Here is a 15,555-nt window from a genome sequence, read left to right as displayed (position 1 = left end):
TTGGTTTAACATTCAGGCAGAGGGGCAGGGTTCCCCAAGTCAGGCCATTATGTATAGACAGTATCATTTTGTAAACAAAAGCAACAGGAAGCAAAGGTTAAAGAAGTAGATCCAACATGGAGTCAGATTTTGACCTTTCTTATAACACAAGGGAGGAACAGAGGAAGTCAGTGGGCAGATAACCTTGGGTTTTGGAGGCACGTAAAGAACTTTGATCTTTATCTCATAATAAATGGAAAAATATTAGAAAGTTTTAAACAAATATTACTGGTTACTGATTATATTAGTATCTTAAATAAAGTTCTATATTAGGATAACTTTGAAAGTTAAATGACAACACTAATCAAATTTATTTACCCTTACCATTTTTTTTCTTTTTATTTTCATTTTTTGACTATTTTACTTTTTGTGAAAGTGTTAGTTGCTCAGTCGTGTCCAACACTTTGTGACCCCATGAACTTGCATTGCAGGCAAATTCTTTACCATCACAGCCACCAGGGAAGCTTTTTAGGGCTATTTTAATCATAAATTATGTAACACTAAATTATTATTAACACTAAACTGAATTACTAATATAGTTTACATGGAGCTACCTACTCCAGAATATGTGGTAACCTGTCACAGAATGGCTTCTTCCCTTCCAATCACTGATGAGATAAATTAGAATGTCATGCCTTATAACTTGTATATTGTGTGTGAAATGTGCATGTAAGAGAAGAAAACAGAGTGTGAACAATCTGTTCCTTTGTAAGCAATAGTTTTTTCTATAAAAATTAATATTTAACATGAAATTCTGTCTTAGATGATCATAGTATCCTCTGGACTTTAGAATGTTAAATTTCATTTACTGCAAAATGCTTATTTTAGCAAAGAAGTGGCAAAATGAATAACTAAAGCAATCTATTTCCTATTAGCCAGCAATTTCCTTCCATTGTTTTACTAATATTTTTGGATGAGAGGTGGTTAAGTGAAATTTGGCATGAGCAAAACGTTCCATTATAAGACTATTCCCACCCACACAAAGAAAAAAAAATAATAGTAGTTGAAAACATTCTTAGTAGTTCAAACCAAAAATGTTTTGTCGTTTATTTCTGAGGTTAAAGTCTTCCATACACAATTTATGGGCCAATTCTTTATTAAATATTTTAAAATTAAATTTTACACTGTGTTTCTGTATGATGTGCTATGTGAAATGATGTCCATCACTGATGACTTCTGGGTTATAAGAACATAGGTACAGATCATGGGTCCAGCCAGTAATATATTACAAAGATAAGAATGGAGACCTCAGAAGTTCAGTGTTAACCACTTCTAGGTCCAATATAAAGTAATACATTTTGATAAATATATTTTACTTATTTAATAAGTCATAGTTTTCTGTACACTGGGAATTTTAGAGGAGCATCTAAAGAAATGGGAAATGTCTTCGTTATCTCATTTTTCTGATTAAAAAATATTTTCAATCCCATGTGAAAGTATTTGCTAATATATAACAGACAATCTTACTTGGAACATTCTATTAAAAGAGTCTCTCTATCATAACTTCAGTCTGTCAATTTGTTTAAAAAATAACATACATGTAAATTTGCACATTCCCTATGGGTTTTATCTATACTCATTTTTGAGTATTTTAATATTTAGTTTATAACTTCCAGATTGTATGTTTAAATTAGTAAATGATATTTCAAATAAAGTTAGTCTATAACGGATGCTAAATCAGCCTGTGTATATCAATCTCAGATTCTAACTGGAGAGATATTATTTTCATACAAACGACAACATGAAGCTTTGCTATTCTAATTATTATGAAAATGGTACTTTTTTTACCCATTAGATAGTCTAAATGTACTGTGGGCATATTTGAGTTCTAAAAAGAAAGCTATTCAAATCTTTTTTTTTTTTTAAGGTAAAATGTGATAATATTGTAAGTCAACTATACTTCACTAAAAATAATAAAGAATTTTTTTAAAAGTTAAACTGTGTTTCTGTGCTTTCTCCACATTTCTTACCGCTACGAAATAGAATCACGAATTTGTGGATGAACAAGTCTTTGAAGAAAGCTGCATGGAAGTTGCAACAGTTAATCGTCCTTCAAGTCACAGTCCCTCTCTTTCTTCACAACAAGGAATCACCAGCACTTGCTGTTCAAGACGACACAAAAAAACCTTCCGCATTCCAAATGCCAACGTATCAGGAAGCCACCGAGGGAGCGTGCAAGAACTCAGCACGATTCAGATTAGATGTGTGGAGAGAACCCCACTGTCTAACAGGTACCTGAGATTAGTTTGTGTGCGTCCACACACCTGTGCTGTTTTTCAGAGCACATCTGCACCAGCTGTCATGCTGTTACATCTGTGACATCTAAATCCTAACTCCTTGGGTTTAGAATGAGACAAAACTGATCTGAAACAAGTAGGAAAATTGATGTACTGTAATATTCATGTAGAGGCAAAGACAGTAGCTAAATCAGTACTAAAAGAGTAGAAAGAAGATAAGAAGGTCAGGCATTCACAAATATATTTCTACCTCTTCAACCTCACAACTTTGTCTTAAGCAGATACCTCTCCACTTAGGAGTCCCCTAAGTAAACATGAATGACCTGAAATTTAGGCAACACAACCACAAGTGACAAATTAACATTGATATGATTGTAAGGTATTCAATACATGCCAAAATATATCCACACAGTCATTGTCACAGTGAAAAATAAAACTATGCCAGAAGGATCTTTTGAATCAGTATACGGTTTTGATCATGAAGGTATTTTGGGCCTCAACAAACACAAAAACCAATCCAATACCAAAAAAAGGTAAGTGAAACGTTCAAATGGTTTACCTCTGGTGAGTTTATGGACAATTTAAGTGTATTTTTCTATTGGCATTTTCCCTTTGCTTCTCTTTATATGCCACTTGTTTTGACCATAATCATGCATGTGTAATAATAAGTAGTACATTTCAACCACGTAAGTCATTAAAAATATCAATTTCTGCCCAAATGATTTTCCTTTGCTCTTCGAATTAAAAAGCTTACCATTTCAGATTAACAATCCATTAATTCAGTCCAACTTCTTTGTTGACATCCAACCATCTTTGGAAAGTCTAGACAAGATTCTGAATTCAGGCTCTGTCAATTTTATGTAATCAGATGTTTCTGGGATCAGAATGTTAAATGTTGGAGCAATGAAGATTTCTGTCTCTAAGATAGTCTACCTGTATGTTGCTTTACATTTATTCCAGAACAAGGTAGGAAATGGAGTAGTGTTCAGGAAAAAAAAAGAAAATCTTGGGACACAAAAATCTTGTTTCCTATGAAAAAGAATAGTTTAAAGCTCCTACGTCTACACTCCTTATCCCTTTCCCTTACACCCCACCCCCGCCTCCCCACACAGAGTATATAACTCATGCAAAAATAGCACTGGGGAAAACTTTTAAGTATTGATAATGACTAACTTGAGTTCTTAATGTTTGCTGTCACTAAGTTGAGAGCTTTAAGGGCATCCTGTATCCCAAAGAGACAAGATAGTAAAGTGACTCTGGTCCAAAGAATTAAGATATATCCACAGGGTATGTCCCCTTCATTATCATTGTTGTTTAATCACCATGTCGTGTCCAACTCTTTTGCAACCCCACAGACTATAGCCCACCAGGTTCCTCTGTCCATGAGATTTTCCAGGCAGGAATACTGGAGTAGGCTGCCATTTCCTTCTCCAGAGGATCTTCCCAATCCAAGGATGGAACCCGCATCTCCTGCATTGGCAGGAGGATTCTTCACCACTAGTACCATCTGGGAGGCCCATCCCTTTCACTATGGCATCTCAGACTTCTCAGAGATCCTGTCTTAAAGAAAACTCTTTTACTTTGCTCAGCCTAGGTTTTCTAAAACTCACCTGATCCTCTTTTTTGCATTCTCAAAGCAGGAAACACTTTGAGAAACACTAATTGAACCACACTGAGCTGGCTTTTAGACATTTATTTGATGTTAATGCCCTAATGTTCACGTTAATTTATCTTAAGCTTTGGTGTTTCATTTTTCTTAATTATGGTGATTGTTTTTAACCTTTTAAAATGTTACTGATAAACATGAAAACATATATTCTTTAGTTGTAAGAAAAAAAATTTAAGTAAACAACCTTCTTTCTTAAATCTTTTCTTCCTCATCAGCCGATCCAGTTTAAATGCCAAAATGGAAGAGTGTGTTAAACTGAACTGTGAACAACCTTATGTGACTACAGCAATAATAAGCATCCCAACACCTCCAGTCACCACCCCCGAAGGAGATGACAGGCCAGAGTCTCCTGAGTACTCAGGAGGCAATATCGTCAGAGTGTCTGCTCTGTAAGACAATTGCAATCAGGTTCAAGAGAATTTGAGCCCTGGCTGTGGAAAGAGTCCCAATGTGGAAGAAAGAAGAAATAATAAACACTCTGCAGATGAAAATGACAAAGCAAGGAGGTTGGTAATGAAACAAACACAAAGCTTTCAACCTTGTGGATGGAAATAAAACCACCAAATGGCATTTCTGGACAGAGTTTGACCTGTTATACAGAGAAATAAAATAGTCTGTGGCCCTTTGACTGTGAATGAGCACAAATGAAATGCCGCCTATTGATGCTTCTTATGACCAGAACTCTTTTTTTAATAAAATAAATCTTTGAACATAATGTTCCAGTTGAATGCAAAACAAAAAATATGGAAAACATTTTGATAAAAATTTTTCCTGTTAAAACCATGAACATTGGCGATGATGAAGATGATTACACATTAAAAAACACAAACACACAACACATTTGTATTGACTGAAGGAAACCATCATAATGCATGCTAGAATTCTTTGGAGCCGTTATCTCAGTTTCCTTATGTTGTCTTCAGAATAGGCATGATAAACTATACTAGTAGAAAGAGGGAATTTCTGTGCACTTACAACAAGCTGATTGTTCATGTTCCATGGTGGGCTGTGCAAATAAACTCCTTTTAGAACTGCAGTATTTCTCACGGGGATGCTCACTAGTACATCTAAAGTGTTCAGATAGTTCAGTACGAATCATTGTTTTACCTTGCACCTAGATACTGTTACAACTGCAATAATTAATTGTACACTTGTTGTATCAGGAATCAGGATATTTTTGTTGTTGTATTTCCAGATCTTCAGAGATACATTAAGAGCCACATTCCATAGAAAAACTTCTGGTGTGGCCAGGTTTTAGATAACCTTTTAATCCAAAACCCTTGTGCCATAAACGTTTTTCTGTAATATTGTTTGGTCCACTGTATTCCTGTGACAGTGAATGATTTGTTCCTGTATTTCTATAGCACCTTTCTATTGGGTTTATCGTCATCTACTAGACTAACGTTTTGTAGTTCAAAGGAATTTCCTACTTTTGTATTCCCCGACAAATTATCTTATCAGCAGATCACCATCATCTTCAATCCATTTGTCAAGAATTAGGAAAAAAAAGGAGTTGACATCTGTGAATTATCTCTGACTTTTTGCTGTTATGGAAAAGCCCAGATACTGTATACATCATTGTATGTTTCATGAAAAGAATTAGCTGGGACTAATATCACAGAACCAGTAATCCCAGACTCTCACATGATGTATTATTTATTTAGCTTTAGATCTCAAATACGTTTTGAGAATAACTAATGTGAATTGAAATGCAGAGATAAACTGGAGTGCTTTATGTAGCAGTATTTGATGAAAGCATGCTTTCTATGCCATTGAGGAAGGCAGCACAGATTTGTCTCAGAAAGGTTCCTGTTTATTGCAAGGAGCAATTTTTCTCCTCTAAATCAGGAGGACAGGATTTTGATGATGCAAAATTGATCTCTATGTACATTTAAGTGAAAAGTCTTGATATCTTTTCACCTTTAAAATATATCAGCAGACATGTCTGCACGTGACAATGTAAAAAAGTTTTATGTCCAATGAAAAGTTTTGTTCATTCCAAACCACCACTGTAAGGAATGAAGTTTAGCTTCAACACATGGAAAGAGTAAATAATTATCCCTCTACTATAGAGATTTTAAAATGCTTAATCCTAATTTATCATAAAAAGGAATTAACCCAACCATTTTCAAGTAAAGCCAGAAATTCTTGCTTCCCATTTCTAGACTAGCTTCTAGAACAAAGCTGTGCACACAGTAGATTTATAAACACTTGCTGAGTGAAAGTCAAATAAACTCTACTATCTCTAGGGAAAAACTGGCTTTATACCTAGTATGTCTTTTTAAAAGTCACTAATCTTCCTGAAGTGTGAATATTAACAATTATATTAACACCTGCCTCATGTCACTTTATGCTTCTAGAGCAAATATATAGTGAAACTTCTTTGATGGCATTTGTTGAAAAACTTTTTAAAAAGTAGGTTAAACAAAACACAATCAGGAATACTTAGGTCTTTATTCCCAATAAAAAGTTCTATTTTCATGTTCTTAATATTACATTTTAAAATGCAGTTAGATTACTTCCGTTGACAATTCTGCCTCCTTTTCAAGTTATCATTTATCCAAAACTATTAATTTCTTTAGACTTTTGGAAAAGAAAAAAAAACTTTTTGGTGTTTTAGGTGATTTAAAAATATACTGTGTTGGTGGTGAATGACTATTGATGACTGTGTTAAGTGCATCTGTATTGTAAGTGAAATGTAATTATTTCTGTGTACCATATGGAGTAACCAAGGTCATTGTTTTTGACAATTTTGTTTGAAATTCATATATCTTATTTCAAAGGATAGCATAATATCTGCATTATGCTGGAAAAAAATAGACCTTTGGAGAATACTCAAATAAAACATGTGCATGCTTGAACAGGACAACATGGTTGACTGTTGCCCTTTTTTTTAAGACTTCCTTCTTTTCCAAAATCTAGTATGTACTGCACTCTTCATACATATTTTGGGAAACCTGTAACGTGGACACACTCAAAGAACCCATCGATTGTGAGTGAAACAAATCTACTCTAAATGGTGGAGATAATAATTTTCTGCCCGCATTGGGAATTTAGGCAGAGGCTTCAGTAGAAAAGTTACTATCATTTAAAGATAAAAGAGTGCCACTATTTTAAATGGTCACTTTTGGAAATATCTTGGCAACTACACCTCCATAGCTGGAGAAGGGAATGGCAACCCACTCCAGGATTCTTACCTAGAGAATTCCATGGAGTGAGGAGTCTGGTGAACTACAGTCCACGAGGTCACAAAGAGTCAGAGACAACTGAGCGACTCTCTCTCTCTCTCTCTCACACACACACACACACTCCTCCATAGCTACTAACTATGATAATATAAGTATATTGCTTGGTTTTACTAGTTATTAAGAAAAAAGTAGGGTTGAAATCCGTTGATTTTTTTGTATAGGATATTTTCAAGTAGAATGCTTTCTTCAGTGTGTGACCCCACAGTTATTAGTCTGTACCCTAAATGCCACTTGCCGCTTAGAGAGTGTGGATCAGAGAGAAGACTGATGCCTGAACTTTATGTACTTCTTGATCATCACTGCCTGAGTTAAGCAACGAGAAGCTCTGGGGTAATAACTTTGGTCAAAACCCAGTTAGATTTTTTCCCCCAAATATTTATTTTATTTATTTGGCTGTCCCAGCTCTCAGTTATGGTACCGGGGATCTCTGACTTCATTCTGGCATGGGGAATCTTAATTTGCGGCATACAAACTGTTAGTTTCAGTATGTGGGATCTAGTTCCCTGGTGGAACATCAAACCCCAAGCCCCTGCATTGGGAGCCTAGGATCTTAGCCACTAGACCATGTAGATTCTTAGTCAGACACTTTTCTATCTATGGAAAGAGGTGATTTATTTGTATGGTTATATGTGCATGTGTTTGTGTATTTATATTTCTATATATACATACAGATTTTTTAATTCTCCCTTTATTTTTTTTTAAATTTTATTTTATTTTTAAACTTTACATAATTGTATTAGTTTTGCCAAATATCAAAATGAATCCGCCACAGGTATACATGTGTTCCCCATCCTGAACCCTCCTCCCTCCTCCCTCCCCATACCATCCCTCTGGGTCGTCCCAGTGCACTAGCCCCAAGCATCCTGTATCGTGTATCGAACCTGGACTGGCAACTCGTTTCTTACATGATATTTTACCTGTTTCAATGTCATTCTCCCAAATCTTCCCACCTTTAATTCTCCCTTTAAAAATACACATATACCAATGGTTTCTGTTCAATAGGGGACCAAAAGCAAAAAAATGTTAAGAGATTATTAGAAGGACAAAGAGTAAATCATCGAGTACCCAGAGAGCAACTAGTGATTCTCTTGATAGGTAATCTCCATTTTTCTCTTATTATTTTCCTTTACACCCTTTGATTTATTGAGATGCTAATCTTTCATTAAAAAGATTTAACATGCCTCCCTATTCCTTCAACTCAGTTACAGAGTTGGCCTGGAAACAGCCTCCAGGGAATTATACCAATGTCAGTCAACCACATTGCTTAAAAAAATAAAAAAGGTTCTTGATTGATGCCTCTTGAGTTTTACAAGAAAGGCAACTCCTCTTCCCTAGCATGTTATTAAAGTGTTTGTTTGATTAACTCATGTGTTCAAGAATGGTTGTTGGTCAGCACTGTGTAAACTTCATCAGAACTGTCAACACAATCATGTAGGCACACTATAATTTTTTTTAAAAAATAAGAGTTTAAATTATCCACTGGAGGTGGCTGTGTTTAGGGTGGTAAAACAGTCTCCAAAAAGTAAGTTTATACTTAAAAGGAATTTTGACTTTTGAATACCACATTTGCTTAAGACAATTATAAAATATATGTTGTGTCTAATTCTTTACAACCCCACAGACTGCCCCCTGCCAGGCTCCTCTGTCCATGGGATTCTCCAGGTAAGAATACTGGAGCGAGTAGCCTATCCCTCCTCCAGTTGATCATCCTGGACCAGGAATCGAACCAGGGTCTCCTGCATTGCAGACAGATTATTCACCAACTGAGTTATCAGGGAAGACCCCTCCTACTCCAGAGGATCTTCCCAATCCAGGAACTGAACCCACATCTTTTTGCATCTCCTACATTGGCAAGTGGATTCTTTATCACTGCACCGCCTTAGAAGCCCTATAAGATATATCGGTTTGGTTCAGTTCAGTCGCTCAGTCGTGTCTGATTCTTTACAACACCATTGCCTACAGCACACCAGGCTTCCCTGTCCTTCACCAAGTCCTGGAGCTTGCTCAAAATCATGTCCATCAAGTCAGTGATGCCATCCAACCATCTCATCCTCTGTCATCCCCTTCTCCTCCTGCCTTTAATCTTTCTCAGCATCAGGGTCTTTTCCAAGGAGTCAGTTCTTCTCATCAGGTGGCCAAAGTATTGGAGTTTCAGCTTCAGCATCCATCCTTCCAATATATAAGATATATATGTAAGCCATTTATACATATATATATATAGAGAGAGAGAGAGAGAGGAGGAGAAGACCCAGGTTCAACCCCTGGGTCAGGAAGATTCCCTGAAGAAAGGATTGACTACCCACTCCAGTATTCTTGCCTGGAGAATCCCATGGACAGAAAAGCCTGGCAGTCTACAGTCCATGGGATCACAAAGAGTAGGGCACAACTGAGTGACTTTCACTTTACTTTTTATATATATATATATATATATATATATATATATATATAGTGAAATACCTTTAGTGAAAATATTAGATCCATACTGTACATTCTAATCCTATGATCTTTACTGCCTGCCATATCTTTTCCCTTCTTTCTCTTCCAGCACTAATCATTCTTTAACTAGATTATTCTCCCTCTTCCCCTAATCACTTTCTTTTCTCTGTTTTCTATGAAAATCCACTATGTAAGTACTATTCATTCTGTTTATCACACAAGTCACTGGGTACACAGGATGGACTACACATTGTGATAGATGCTGGACAAATAATGATTAGGAATCCAAACCAAATAAGTATTCTCCTTCCTGCCACATTGACAGTCATTTTCCTACTTAACCTCCTGACAATATCTCTCCAACAGAGTTTACATCAGATAGTGTTCTTTGAAGTATTTTCTAAAATCTTCACATCACATTATTAAAATCCTTATTCTGTAGGCCATGGTCCTCTTTCTATGGAGGAATTGAGGAGCAGAAAAAGAGCACATGTGTATTTCTGAAGAATGGAAAGCAAGACAAGGCAAAGCAAACAGAAAAGGAGGCAAAACTTCACCTTTATGATTTAAGCATTGTAAAAATACAGTCTTTTCCAAGTATACACTCTGCTCTTCCTTCCATAGTTTCAAAAGATGTGAAGAAAACTATTAAATGATGTATAATTTTTAATTAAACCATGGAGATCTATTTTATAGAAATATTGAGGCAACTATCTCTTCTCTCCAAGTAAAACAGAGTTTATTTTAAAAATGGGGGGTAGGAGGAAGCCTAATTATATCCCTGCTCTAATGGCTGCAATTTCATTATCAAAGAGGATCAATGTTTCCTTCCACTTTCTTTGATCTAAATTTTTTTTCTTATCTTGCAAAATGTGCTATGAATTACTATTCCTGATTGACTATTGGCAAATTAAAATAAAGATGGAACCTAGCTGGGAAATACAGTACTGTCCTAGTTGACAAAGATTTTCTAACAAGGCCATATCAGCACAGCAAACACACTGAGTTAATTTTCCAGGAACAGAGAGAATTATGTGTTGGAGCGTGCATCATCTCTCACTCGTCCCCCTTTTTGAACAAGGCCTGCCAACATTCTCAAGGTTGCTGATCAGGGCTGTAGTCACATGTACAGCAACTAACTGGCCCATAGTCCACATCCTAGAGGCTTATAATAACACAACAGCAACGTTTTGGAATTAAGGTCAAACCCACAATTCCCACCCTTCATTATCTTTTGCAGCTTCTTCAAATTCCTGCAGGCAAAACTTCTGGAGGATGATAATGAAATGCCTATTGGCATTTAGTTCCACATGCAAAATAAGGCACTGAAAGATTCACTCAGATAGGCAAAGAGATGGCATAATTCAGTATTCCAAGTAAATATAATACAATTAAAATATTCTTGGATTTTTCCATCCTCATAAAGAAGTCCAACATTTTTCTGCAGGTAGTTGATAGCTTTTATTTTCTCCGAATAAAATAGAAAGCTTCAATAAAGGTGTAAACATGGGCATTTGATTTATATGGAACTGTAGAAAATTTAATGTACCTTTTAAAATGGTACTTGGGATATAACTGCTTGTCATAAAACTTCTTTGAGTTTCATCGTTTGCGTGTTTTATGTTCCAAAATAACAGTGGCCTATTAATAATCTCTTTACCTTCCACCTCAATCTTTCCTTCCCTGTTTCTCAAAAGGTGAATGTGTTATTTCTTTAAAGTATTAATATTGTGTCCAAAACTTCCTTTATATGAAAAATTAAAGTGCAATATGATTAAAAAGAAATGTATAGAAAAAATAATATTATATATGGCTGTTGTTTTCAAATCCTAACATGATAAATTATAAAAATTTGCTTCAATGAAATAGTAAAACTTCTCCAAATTGTCTTACAGGAGAGAAATTTTCATTTCTGTCTTTTTCCAATGTAGGAATACACAGTAGATAAAGTCTGATATAAAAATCAAGCTATATTTTGAACAGGAGACATATATAATATCAGACAGCTCTGCTAGCATCTGAAACAAAATGCATTTATTCATCCAAGTGTGCAGGAGCCAACTAATGAGAGACTAAGAAAGAAATGGGGCTATGAGTGACTGGAGGAACCTGAAACTATATGGGGTTTGAAAGATACAAAATTTGAAGAAGCCAAAGAATTCAAAATCACGTCAATTCCTTTTACTACCTTACCTAGAATTCAGGTCATTGGCAAAGATTCTGGGAATTTAGTTCAATTACACTGCAACTGTTTACTATGAGATATAGAGGATCAATTTTGTATGATTATCTGAAATTAATGCAAGGTATTTCACTCACTATCTATAGCCTCAAGTTGTAATAAGTGTCTCAACAGAAATTTAGAATGAACAGTAAAATGATTATAATAAACTCAATTTAGGAGAATAATGTTAAGGCAGTAAGACAAAAAAGTGAGATTACAAATGCTTCAGTTTTTGGTGTCTGAGTATCTCTGATTCTGACTAAATGTGTTTCTATAATAATCCCTGAACATAGTCAACATTTAAACACAAATGAACTTTAGCATGACTATCGTTCATTTTTAATTAGCTGTATTTCCCTTCTCTATTCCTTCTCATAATGGAGTAAAATATCTTTAATGACCAAAATACTTTCAGAACACAGCCTCAACAGTTTTTCACAATATAAGAGAAAGTCAAAGGGCCAGCAGATGTGGATTTGCTCTCTGGTTTGGGAAGTTCCCCCCGAGAAAGACATAGCAACTGACTCCAGTATTCTTGTCGGGAAATCCCAGGACAGAGAAGCCTGGCAGGCTATACTCCATGGGGTCGCAAAGGGTCAGACACGACTTAGCAACTAAACAACAACAAAGAGAAAGTCGAACAAGTTCCCTTAAGCATCCAGTGCATTTATCATAATAGAAACATGTAAAGCAATATAAAATATTACTATGAAAACATAAGTTTTTAGGACATTTCTTGTATATACATTTCTATTTTTAATCACAGGTTACTATAGAATTTATGCAGTGGTTTCCTTATGAAATCTTTTGCGTCTCAGATAAAACTCAGGAGACAAAATGTGGCAGGGAGAAGACTGAAAATACACACACATACACTAAACCTTATGGCAGAAAGTGAAGAACTAAAGAGCCTCTTGATGAAAGTGAAAGAGGAGAGTGAAAAAGTTGACTTAAAGCTCAACATTCAGAAAACTAAGATCATGGCCTATGGTCCGATCACTTCATGGCAAATAGATGGGGAAAGAGAGGAAACAGTGGCTGACTTTATTTTGGGGGGCTCCAAAATCACTGCAGATGGTCATTGCAGCCATGAAATTAAAAGACACTTACTCCTTGGAAGGAAAGTTATGACCAACCTGGACAGCATACTAAAAAGCAGAGACATTACTTTGTCAACAAAGGTCCATCTAGTCAAGGCTATGGTTTTTCCAGTAGGCATGTATGGATGTGAGAGCTGGACTATAAAGAAAGCTAAGTGCAGAAGAGTTGATACTTTTGAACTGTGGTGTTGGAGAAGACTCTTGAGAGTCCCTTGGACTGCAAGGAGATCCAACCAGTCCATCCTAAAGGAGATCAGTCCTGGGTGTTCATTGGAAGGACTGATGTTGAAGCTGAAACTCCAATACTTTGGTCACCTGATACGAAGAGCTGACTCATTTGAAAAGACCTTGATGCTGGGAAAGATTGAAGGCGGGAGGAGAAGGGGATGACAGAGGATAAGATGGTTGGATGGCATCACCGACTCAATGGACATGGGTTTGGGTGGACTTCGGGAGTTGGTGATGGACAGGGAAGCTTGGCGTGCTGCCGTTCATGGGGTCGCAAAGAGATGGACACAACAGAGAGACTGAACTGAACACACACACAGAGGCGGAATGTAGAGTTCCATTCATTTTATTGCCTGATATGTTTTAATGAAATGTGAAAGGAAAGTTTTTCTTGCCAGTAGTCATATCTTCGGGCATTTTTTTTAAATCTTTGTTGATTGTAGAAATTATAATGTGGTAATGTCTAGGCTTTTTAAACAAATCTTCTTGAAAAGAACCATCACGGTTAGCATTCTTAGGATTACTAGACAACATTGTCTCTTTTCCAAACTTCAAAGCTTAGAATGCCTGAAACTGCAGGTTAGCTGGAACAGGGGGAAAATAAAACAGCAACAATTTTTAGTATACACATGTAAAGAGGAAACTCATTGCTTTTTAACTTGCAAATGTGTTGAGAATCTGTCTCTTTTAGGATAGTTTGAAGTAAAGCAATAGATAGGTTTCCAAAATTTTTAATTCATTTCTTGGCTAAATTTGTTTTCAATTTTAAAGTAATTTTATCTGATATTAAAATTGTGAAAACCAAGCTATCCCTGTATTCTATTACCATGAAGTTAAAAAGAACACTAACAACTTCAAATCCTCACTTACAAAATGTATCTATGAACTTCTGCCCTATTCTCCCTACTTTTCAAGTGACTAAACCACTTTGTTTGGACTTTATAATTTATAAGATTCACAGAGGTATACACATGCCCACATTCTCCAGTCCATGTTAATCACTGTATATGACACTATTGTGGAGAACTGGGGACACCCCAGAGGATGGAAGCAAGTCCCCTTACTCAAAGGGCACATTAGATGCATCCTGAATATTAAACAGTGAAGATGCAACTCAAGAAAGTTGTTTTCAGCTCCTTTAATTGATAGTATAATGCAGCTTAAAACTGTGTAAATTTCAAGAGGTTTTTCTAAAAAGGAAGTGGATTTTTTTTTTAAGAGATGAATCTTGCATTAAACTCCAGCTATAACAAAAATAGTTCTGCAGAAGGGCATAATGGCTCTCAGGCTGTACAGGTAGCCATTCTATTCATTCCTTTTCTTTGTGAGCACATCTTATGTTCCATGCAGTGTGTTAGTACCTGGGATAAATCAGTAACAAGATCCTACCCTTGTTGGCACTGTAAGGGAGGAAAAATCATTTTCCCTCTACCCTTGTGAATTCTTGGCTCAGATCCTTTGATACAAAACACAGATTAACAAGAGAAAAACAATCAAAGAAAAATAAAGAAGTTTATTAACCTATATGTTGTTTTTATTTTTTTGTTCAGTCACTAAGTCATGTCCAATCTTTGCGACCCCATGGACTGAAGCATGCCAGTCTCCTCTGTCCATGGGATTCTCCAGGCAAAAATACTGGAGTGGGTTGCCATGTCCTTTTCCAGGGGATCTTCCTGATCCAGGGATCGATCTGTGTCTCCTAGGGCTTCTGCATTGCAGGCAGATTCTTTACCCCTGAGCCACCAGAGAAGCCCCGGGATCTCTTAGGAGAGAGTGAATGATTTTTAGAAAAGGTAATTGGGCCCTTAGAAGAACAGATAGAAAGTATAATTGTTTATGACAAAGTGTGTCTGGGTATGGTGTTAACTGCAAGTCTTCTCTCCTATAGCAACAGTCAGTCCACCTTGGTTGACAAAATGCCTGGGGAGAATTGATGACAAAGGAGTTGCTTTTGGAGCTCTATCTTTAAGCAGATGAGATCAGTTCAGAGCACATCTCTCCCTGCCTTTACTGTTTTTCAAGTGCCTACAAAAAGTTCCCAAAGTCACTCAGTCATGCCCCAGTACATGAGACCCCATGGAATGTAGCCCACCAGGCTCCTCTGTCCATGGACTTCTCCAGGCAATAATACTGGAGTGGGTTGCCATTTCCTTCTCCAGGGGATCTTCCCAACCCAGGAATTGAACTCAGGTCTCCAGCATTGCAGGCAAATTCTTTACCAACTGAGCTATCAGGGAAGCTAAATGTCTAATACTTTGTGATCCTATGGACCATAGCCCATCAGGCTCCTCTGTCTACAGATTTCTCTAGGCAAGAATACTGGAGTGGGTTGCCATTTCCTCCCCAGGGGATCTTCCCAAACCAGAGGATCAAA

General features: G+C 36.4%; 1 protein-coding gene across 1 annotated transcript in view; it reads left to right on the top strand.

Annotated features, from left to right (window-relative positions):
- KCND2 (potassium voltage-gated channel subfamily D member 2) overlaps positions 1-6,805 on the top strand; it is a 568,555-nt gene extending 561,750 nt beyond the window's left edge. The window contains exons 5-6 of the mRNA XM_070369328.1: positions 2,023-2,270; positions 4,161-6,805. Of these exons, the coding sequence (XP_070225429.1) occupies positions 2,023-2,270; positions 4,161-4,338 (426 nt within the window). The 3' untranslated portion in view covers positions 4,339-6,805. The remainder of the gene's footprint in view (positions 1-2,022; positions 2,271-4,160) is intronic.
- The last annotated feature ends 8,750 nt before the right edge of the window (positions 6,806-15,555 follow it).

This window comes from Bos mutus, chromosome 4 (assembly GCF_027580195.1).
Source record: "Bos mutus isolate GX-2022 chromosome 4, NWIPB_WYAK_1.1, whole genome shotgun sequence".
Classification (NCBI taxonomy): domain Eukaryota; kingdom Metazoa; phylum Chordata; class Mammalia; order Artiodactyla; family Bovidae; genus Bos; species Bos mutus.
Note: the sequence above shows the minus strand (reverse complement) of the source record. Positions and strands in the feature narration are given on the sequence as shown.